The sequence below is a fragment of the Pagrus pagrus genome (genome assembly GCF_965226575.1).
Source record: "Pagrus pagrus genome assembly, chromosome: 9".
NCBI lineage: Eukaryota > Metazoa > Chordata > Actinopteri > Spariformes > Sparidae > Pagrus > Pagrus pagrus.
The window spans coordinates 17,874,350-17,884,184 of NC_140193.1; the positions used below are offsets into that span (position 1 = coordinate 17,874,350).

General features: G+C 45.2%; 1 protein-coding gene across 4 annotated transcripts; it reads left to right on the forward strand.

Moving 5' to 3' along the window:
- Positions 1-17: 17 nt before the first annotated feature.
- On the forward strand, positions 18-9,556 carry ino80da (INO80 complex subunit Da). 4 transcript variants are annotated; one of them, XM_084361136.1, is made up of 10 exons: positions 18-187; positions 2,324-2,570; positions 2,674-3,485; positions 3,593-3,692; positions 4,055-4,279; positions 4,513-4,622; positions 4,801-4,934; positions 5,357-5,580; positions 5,755-5,909; positions 6,077-9,556. In XM_084361136.1, the coding sequence occupies exons 1-10, from the start codon at positions 163-165 to the stop codon at positions 7,093-7,095; spliced, it is 3,051 nt and encodes a 1,016-aa protein (XP_084217262.1). In that variant the 5' UTR covers positions 18-162; the 3' UTR covers positions 7,096-9,556. The 4 variants fall into 4 exon arrangements, with proteins under 4 accessions (XP_084217262.1, XP_084217265.1, XP_084217263.1 ...); XM_084361139.1 differs by lacking the exon at positions 18-187 and adding an exon at positions 236-254; XM_084361137.1 differs by lacking the exon at positions 18-187 and adding an exon at positions 446-668.
- Positions 9,557-9,835: the final 279 nt, after the last annotated feature.

Consider the following 9,835-nt stretch of genomic DNA (forward strand, 5'->3'; position numbering starts at 1 on the left):
TTTTGTAAACATTTTCTTAATATGTGCTGACGACATGCATGCTACTCTCCTGTGTCGGTGTGATCGCGAGTTAACTTTTACAGTCTCGAGCTCCTGTCTGTTTGGCACGTGGTCCATCATCAGCCGGCAACAGTGTGGCAGCAGGGCTGGTAACTCATTCATATGGAAGACGATAGCCGTGGTCCAGGTGGATTTTACACTGAAACACTTTGCTGGACCTCTCAGTCGAAATGCACAACTCCGATGTCTTAAATGTGGGGGGAAAAGTCAACGGCACTGTCCTTCACACAAACTGTGATTTCTTTGTCAACGAGATTAACATGACACTTACACTGTGGGGCTTTTAACAAAGTTGAATTTCCAATATGGTAGGAGAGGTTGTTGTTGTTGAACGGATTGTTGTCATGTCCCCGCAGTGCCTGTAGTGGTGCTGTGAGGAGTCTGCTGTGGATCCAACAAAAATCCTCAGCAGCCTACCTACTGCTTGTAATTTGCTCTGTATAGCTTATATTTCCATGCATCCTTATTTCAAGATATACCGAGCTCGATGAAGATCACCGTTACTATCGTATCTCGAATATCGATGCACAAATAGCCTAGCTGATTCTAATAGACATTTCGGCCGTCTATCCGGAGCGAATACCTTACACAGCCCATACCAATTCAAGGTAAGCGAAATCCTCTACAGCCTCGGCCTCGATTTCTGAGTCTCCCGTTTTGCGCAGGCTCCAGTCGGCCAAGCGCTCAACTGGAGCCCGGTGTTCCAGCGAAGCTAATAGGCCTTTGATTAATGACTCATTTATTTTATAACCCGAGATATGACTAGATGACTCAGTGTCTTGAATACCTATGGGGAATTGTGCAATATTGGACGTCTTAAGTTTCGCAGCCTGCTAATTTCACATGATGTAACGATATTGGCTGTAATTCCTATCGATTATTGCGGAGGCCTTCGTGGACAGGCCTTAAGCCTTGTATGTGGACCCTTTGTTTGAAAGTATTTGGCCATAAATGTGTAATGTTTATTTACACAAAAATTCCACGGCTGGGTGCGATCAATCATTGCTCGTATGTTATGATTACGCCTTCATTTTTCTTCATAAAACTGAACTGAAAGTAGACCTTTATAGTGTTACCATTTGCTGATGTTTCCGTTTCCTGGTTAGCTACCGCCTACTAATTTGTGTTTTTAGCTTTGATAGCTTGTTAGCTAACTAGCAAATTTGACTGTCCGTGTCTGGTCATTGTTGATGGTCTGTATTTCTACTTGAAGAGGGATAATAGTGGGTCTTGTGGGTTAGAAAATAGGGGTATATTACACGTAGATACGTTAAAAAAATCAAAATAAAGTTTCTCATCTGTCCAGCTAATGCTGGCAAGCTAAGCTAGCTCCCCGGACTCTAGTGGTAGTTGCGTTAGCTAACGTTAGTCACAGTTTGCTGCCTGTCCTGTTCTCCGTATTTACTTAAAGTTGTTAGCGTTAACCCAGGCGGATGTAAATGACATTTAGCCAAGCTGTTCTTGTTTGTCCAACATTTACCTCGGTTGTCAGAACCGCGGTGCTCTCAAAAGCAACTTTCTAACCCCAGTAAAGTTAAATGTAGCAGCTAAGCTCCCTGTGAAGCTGGTCAGCTAGCGCTACAATTATCGTTACAGTGTGTTATGATATACCTGTAGCATCATATTTGTGTGCGAGTTTGTTACGAAAAAAACGGTGTTCGTGCTGGATCGAGAGAGGCGACTTTTTATTTGAGTCTTCAACTAGTCTTGTAGTGATGTCTACCTCCCAGCTGGTGTATTTTCTCGCTCGTAACTTTTTACATGCAGTATACTATTTAACCACCATCATGTGATCTTTTAAGTGCTAGCCTGATGGATCATTGAATGGACTGATGAATGAAATGACCTAATCTCTGTGCACCGCTCGATTATCAATGAGAGACTTTGAGAGTGAAAATGAGTGGGTGTAAAAGTAACATGACAGCACCATGACAGTCTGGACCATGAAGGTCTGAAGTAAATATTTTAGAAGAATGATTTAATTCACAGCATTCACTGATGTAGCAGTTTAATTAACAAGAATCATGAATGAAATAAGTCGACAATAAGTCTTGGAATGCCATTTAATTTTCAATATGACACTGTGAAAAAACAAAACACGGTAAATTACACTGCAGAGTTATGATGATAACTTATTGAACAGTCACCTGCTGCAGAGGTGACCGTTTCCCGCCTCTCAAACCTGTGTGCATGCATGGTTACCTCCTCACTGTGACCTGTCACCGATCTAATTCATGAGTTTTCTCTGACTTTATCCCATCAGCTGATGTTGTCAAGGACAAGAGTCACGTGATGTATGAAGGCAAACACATACACTTCTCAGAGGTGGACAATAAGCCGTTGTGCTCGTACAGCCCGAAGCTGTGCAAGCAGCGCAGACTAAATGGCTATGCTTTCTGTATACGGCACGTCCTGGAAGATAAGACAGCCCCATTCAAGCAATGTGAATATGTGGCCAAGTACAACAGCCAGCGATGTACCAACCCCATCCCCAAGTCTGAGGACCGCAGGTGTGTGTTTGTTTCCACATGTGGCACATTCAACTACGCTGTGTAGAAAGCATTATGTTACTGCTGTACATGGTATGCTGAGGATGTGTTTTTTTGTTTCTAGATACTGTAACAGCCACCTGCAGGTTCTGGGCTTCATCCCTAAGAAGGAACGGAAAAAGAAACACGATGCTTTGGAGGAAATGCGCTCTCGGGCTCACCTGGAGTCAGTTGCCCTCAACATAACTGTGCCCTCACTAGCTCTGAAAGCTTCCAATGGTCTGGATGAACTTCCGCCGTCTCCCCCCTGTACACGCCTGTTACCCCTCCCTGATGGGGAACTCCTGGACCCTTTTGCCTTTTACGAGGATGACACGGACGGGGAGGAGGTGGGCACTCCTCGGAAGGGCAGCGCCATCAAGAAGAAACTACAGAGTCGCCTTGTGCTCAACCAGAAACTCTGCCATGACACGGACCTCTTCCAGCCACCGCCTGAGCACTTTAGCCCCTCCCCTGTCCCCCATGTCCACCCCTCCTCGCCGCTCAACGCTCACCTCCCACGGCAGCAGTCAGGTCTTCTTCAGCCGCCCCAGCACTCGAGCGTGACGTCTTTCATATTCCCCGGGCAGCAGCAGGGTTTATTATGCAATCCACCACCACCTCAGACGGTCAACTTTCTGCCTCCAGGGATGCCCGCTAATGCAGCACCCAGTCCTGTGCAACCTTCTGGGCCATCACTCAACAGGAAAACGCCTTTCACTGCTACTCACTTGCCTGTCAGTTGCAAGGACGGCGGCAGTAACAATCAGCGGCATGTGGTCGTCATGCGTCCTGCTGCCTTCTCACCTTCTGCCACCTGCCTGGCCAGGTTGCAACATCTGGTGCGGCTCTGTGCCAAGAGACACCGGGAGCACGGGGACCTCTTTCCACATTTAGGTGCTTAATTTAAATGCATTTACCACCGCTCTTTAATCTCAGTGGGGTTTTTTTCATTTCAATCTAATGCAGAAGTAGATGAGCTGCTCTAACAACTTCTCTTCCAGGATTGGACTGGTCAGAAGACAGCGCTGAAGATGATGAAGATGAAGAGGAGGAGGCAGAGACATTTATTCCTTTCCAGAGCTCTTGGAGACCACAGAATGGGTCGGTATCTTAACCCCACAGTATAATCTACTATATCTACTCTTGGAAAGCAAAAACGTTTAATATCTTACATGAAATGGTCCCGGCGTCATATTCGTTTGTTGTTTCCTCTGTTGATACAATACATTACATCAAAGTTAATATGAACAGCTGGTTAAATAAATAAGGCGATAATAAACCTTGATTGCGGTGGGGATAAAGGAATTCTCTGAACTCGATCTTTAATTGCATTTATAGTAGCAATTTAGATGTGATGATTAATGCTTCTAAAGTCTGGAAATTATTGGTAAGGTAGCTTGAAAGTACGCTTCTCATCTCATGAAGCTTCTCATCATAACTGCTCTGAATTGTTTCCTGAACAGGTTGGAAGATGACAGCGGTTCCACGCGGAGAACGCGGCTACTGAGGCTTTGCTCGTACCTCCAGGAGAAATACAAGCACATGTGCAGGCAGGAGAGGGCGAGCATCCGCCAAAAGAGATATCGCTACGCCTTCCGCAAAGCCTTGCTGCACGCCGCCAGTAACGACCCCGACTGTGCCGGGCAGCTGATACAGGAGTTAAGCGGTGCCTCTCGAAGCTCTTCAAGGTATACTCACAAATGTGTTAACAGTCAATTTTGGACTAATATAAATACAGTTTGATCGAACCCCAAACCAGTCAGGAACTTCCCATCACTCACCTGTAAAATAGAAAATTCCTCAAGCTGGTGTCTGTCTTCTAATCTTGCAGTCTTCACCACCTAGTTTGAAACGTGCTCAACACGACAAATGTGCAGTGTCGTGTCTGTTTGTTCAGTCCGGTGTCTGTATGTCTCCGCAGTGTGGCTCCTGCAAGGCAGCAGAACACGAACACGGGGACCTGCACTGGCAGCACAAAGGGCCAGGCCTGCAACAACAGGGCTCTGCCCTTCACTCAACACTGCTTTCAGCGTATCCTTTCCACCACGTCACTGATTCTGCAGCTGGTCGCTACAAGTGCAGACGAATGGCCGTGATTCTAGTTTCTAATCTGTGCACGTGTTTTTAAAATCACACATTATGATGCAGTGCTATGATTACACGGCCTCTTTCTGTTCTATTGTGTTTTTTCCTTCATTGTTCTGTGCAGACATTCTGTTGAATCGTTCCCAGCAGCTCTTTGCTAGTTGCACAGCCAAATTTGCAGATGGTCAGCAGTGCTCCATCCCCGTGTTTGACATCACGCACCAGACACCACTCTGTGAAGAGCATGCCAAAAAAATGGTGAGTTCAACATTTAAAGGCAAAGTACAGTGTTTGTTTGTTTTTTTGCTGTTTTACAGTTGAGAATGTGATGTTCAATAAATATGTGCTTACTTAGAGAACAGCTAGCCTGTCTCTGCCAAAAGGTCTCACAGTCCACCTACCAGCACTTCTAAAGTTCACTAATTAACAAGCTGTGTCTTGTGAGTAACCAGGAGCAGCGTGACGGGTGTTGGTAGATGGATTTTGTTACATTTGGACAGAGCGAGGCTAGCTGTTTCCCCTCATTTCCAGTCTTTGTGCTAAGCTAATTTAGCCAGCTGACAGCAGCTTTATATTTAGCGTAAGCACATGAGAATGGGTTATGTCCCAAAACATTTCCTTTTAATATTCTCTGGTTATTTCATTTCAACGACTCAATGCTCCTCTCTACATTCCCACAGGATAACTTCCTTCGAGGGGATGGTAACCGACGAGTGCAGCACCAGCAGCAGCAACAGCGAAAGCCACGCAAAAAGACCAAACCACCGGCGCTCACCAAAAAACACAAGAAGAAGAGGAGGAGAGGGCCACGGAGGCCTCAGAAACCCATCCCTCCGGCGTTGCCGCAGGGGAACCTGGGAATGCCTTCGACAAGCCTAGCGATGCCCTCACAGGCCAGCATCAGGTACGCTACACCTGTGTCCCTACACTGTGGAGTTAAAAATTTAGTGTGTAGCAGCAGATCCAGTGTCAGGGAGAATACTCTTGTGTCACACATGTTCCAACAGCTCCCACACGGCATACAGCAGCATGTTGCATTTCTTCTCTAAGTATTTTTATCTTATCTTTTTGACACCAGCCCCTCAACTCCAGACCTGAGTGCGGAGGAGCTTCCTGACGATATCACCAATGAAATGGCAGACATTCCAAATGACCTTGAGCTAAACCAGGAGGACTTCTCCGACGTGTTACCCAGACTACCTGATGACCTTCAGGACTTTGACTTGTTTGAAGGTTGTTATACAGCTCTCATTTTATGCACCACTATGCTTTACATATGTACACTAACACCATTTTTCATACACCAAAATTACCACGTTTGCAGGTTTTGTTAACGTAAACGTAAACTGTAAATCCCAGTGTAATTTGATTATGATAACTCTTCATATGTGTGTTTGTAGGTAAGAACGGGGATTTATTGCCCACCACGGAGGAGGCTGAGGAGCTGGTGCGCGCCCTGCAGGCTATGGGATCCTACCCAGACTCATTGGTGTGCCTCACCTCCATGGCAGACCTGGCCCCCTCTGAAGGAGTGGACCACCGAGCCATGACCGTGTTCCCCGGTCCGGTCCAGCCGGGGGGCATGGGGGACCTGCTCAACAGTCGCATCCCTACAGAGAACTTCACCAGCCTCGAGCTGGAGGACAATCTACTGCAGTCTACTGGGGGCCACTTTCCCCCGTCGCCGCCATCTCAGCCCGCTAACCAGCCCCCGACGTCGTGCTCCAACCTGACCTCATCTTCTTCTTCAGCAACCCCCGCCACCACCTCCCTGCTCACTCAGACCTCCATAACAGAGCGAACGTTTTCCCGGACACACACATCTCACGTCCTGGCCAAGTCGGACGTGCCCACGTCATCTCCTCAAGGCAGCCACTACAGCAGTGAGCACGTGCCATCCCCATATAGTGACCACATATCTTCTCCTCACACCAGCTCCTTCCAGACAGACACCCCTCTGCTGCTGGAGGTCCCTCTCAGCGGGGTGCCCGGAGCCCCGCGCTCGACTTGGAACAATCTCCCTCTTCCCATCACCGACCCCGCGCAGTTTGGCAATCTCATAGGGTCAGAAAGTCATCTCATATCCACCTCCCTGTCCACTCCCCCAGCCACCACCCACTCTGTGACGCTGCAGCCCATGGCTGCGCTCTCAGCGATGCCCCAGAGCGGGCTGACGGGTTTAACAACTTCCCCTGCCCCCTCGTCCTCTTCACACGATCTTCTGACCTCCACACAGCCCAAGCAACAGCTCCCTCAGTTCAGCGCGGCCTTTGGCCATCAATTGGCCTCCCACAGTGGAATCCCGAAAGACGTGCAGCCCAGCCACAGCTCCACAGCGCCCCCCGCTGGCTTTTCAATTGTTAGTGCCACCGCTGCAAGTGCCAACAGCGCCACACCACCCTTCACGCAGAGTAAGTGAGAGCAGGCGGCCTGCAGCGGCTGCATGACGGCCTGTGGACTCGCAATCACTTAGAACCCAGTCGACTGGCTAATGATCGACCGCCCCTCTTCATCTGCTACATGCGTGCAATTTGGTAATCGTGCACTATTTGATAATGAATTTGCACAACCTACCTTTCCTAAAGATTTTTCTACTTTCGTTGATGGGTCGTCTGGGATTCCAAGTCAGTGCGAGTCCACTCGTTCGATGCCTTGTGGTTTTGTCAGCGGGGGGGGTAACAGTCGTGATGAAACAAACGGGTGAAAATTGGCGGAAGGACCTTTAGCAGAGATTATGTGTCACAGCGCTCAGAATCCATTGACGTAGAAGCCTCAATCAGCGGTCGCTTTGTTTGATTTGCCAGTTCAAGTCCTGTCTCCAAATGATCAACTGTACCCTGCCTCGCTCAGATGGCCATCGCATTCTTTTTTTTTATTTCCTCACCTGTTTCATACACTGCTCGTATCACCCTCTGAAAAATAAGAGTACAGGTTGTGATATTTGTGACCCATTATATTTCAAGCTATTTAACTGTTATCATGATATAGAATCTTACAGATTTCACAGTCATATGAATTTACCAAAATACTTTTAAACAGCTGTTTTTATATTGTGTATACTGTATATGTGCTCATTTATTGGTTTGCTCAGACGTCAAAATCTCTGACCTCACCATTGGTTGTGGGACTCTGAGTGGCCTAGTAGACACTTGAAGGTAAATATAGTTTCTTAAAGCAATAAACACATTAACATAACTCTAGCATCGTAAGGTATTTTATTGGTCTCATCACACGTAGCTTCACTTGACAGGAATATATTTTGGCCTCTATAGCTGTTGTAAACTTTTCTTATGTTACAGCACTCAGAACTAGAGCCTATAGAGACCAAGCGATCAGGTCAGCCTAACCTATTCTCTTGGGTCACACCGAGTGGATTTTTTAAAGGCGAATAAATGAGTTTCAGTGTTAATGGTCGGGGCGATGATGGCGTAATCCAGGGACTTTAAGTGTCTACTCTCAAAGGTGCTCTCTGCTCCACATAAACAATGGTCTTTAATGACATACATGACTTAAAAAAAAATCAGTTTCAGGACTCCCCAAGAAAACGTTATACAATGCGTCAAGGCCAGACTAGCCCGAGAAGGCGCAGGCCGTGAATTAAATGGTATAAATTATGAATTTTAGAAGAAGAGCTCCACCTCCTGTCTAACGACTCATACAGCAGTACAGCCATGGCTTTTGATAGATATTATATTAGACAGATCTGTCAGACATTGTTGAGTATTAGGTATATAGAGTAGCAGTCTCTATCTTGGGGTTTGTTGGTGAATTATTGAGTAGCAATGGATTGAAATTGTTATTTGCAATGTATTCAGTGGAACCTGTGTCTTGTAGAAAGAGTCTCTTGTTTTTTAATGGCTATCAAAATGGTTGTGAGTTCTCTTTGAATTCGGAGGGATCAATGTTTGTATGCTGTGTATGCTGTCATTATGTTTTTAACAAATATCCTGATGGAGAATACTTTTGATAGCTATTAAACTCCAGGAAGAGATTGCATGGGGCAGCAACCTTTTTGTGTGAGAGTATTATAATATCGATATTAGATTATGGTCACTGGCTTGATTCTTGGCAGTATGAAACATAGGAATATATGCATTGGCATTTCATTTTGTGGAGAAAAACAAAGGTTTTTTTTTTTTTTAACATGGATTTGCACAGGAGTGGATGAGGCCCGTTGTGTTTCACATGTCCCGTATCTGTCTTGCCTTTTTTTTAATTTCTTTTTCCTTGCTCGGACGCTCATTAAATGAACAGCTGCCATCATTACCAGCTCTGAGTCTGAACCAGACCCCCACATTTCCAGCTGTGAGAAGGCCCAGTTCTGTCTCTATCCCTTCCAAAGAGAAAAAGAGTGTAAAAACCCGTAGCTCCACCGGAGACGACTGGGCTTCTCGCTGACTGCAGCATCGTCACGAAAAGTCATAAACAAAGTGTCCCGAAAAGTTTTAAAAAAGACAAAAAAAATCAGGTTGGTTGATGAAAATGCTTGCAAGGCATTACTGCTGTATCCCCCCATAGCATGAGATTAGCCACTGCACCAGTTTGCTCTCCCAAAAAACCACATAGAACAAAATGAACAGGGCTCGTAGGCACATTTAACTGCTTGAATTCAGAAATGGCTGACAAATTCCTATACTCATTGAATGTACTGTATTACTGTTTTTAAAGATAGGATGAGCTAATCTAGTCACCTTTTGTTATTGGTCCTTGTTTAATTTGTCTAAGGTATTTTTTGTATACAAAGGTTTACATTTTTATGTATATTTTTCTTGTGTACAAATTATGTAATATGTGTACAAACACTGTATGTAATATCTGTATATAGTGTGAGAAATTTGATCTTTGTTTTTGGATGTATAAATAAAACTTGCTGTGAGGTATTTGCTGACATAGTTTTTTACTGGTCACTTTGAAATAATTTCCACTATAACTCCAATGTAAATACCACTGAACATTTAATATTACAGGACTGGAATATTTAAATTTACACTTTTATTTATACAATTTCCAAAACCTGATTTTAAAGATGATACAATCTCAACAGAATGAACTCCAAGTAGCTGTTCTGGAGCTTTTGATCGAATCACATGGTCTCTCACAGCAGGTGGATCTAATATAAGCAAAAGACAGTAAATTCAAATATGCAATAATCATAAAAA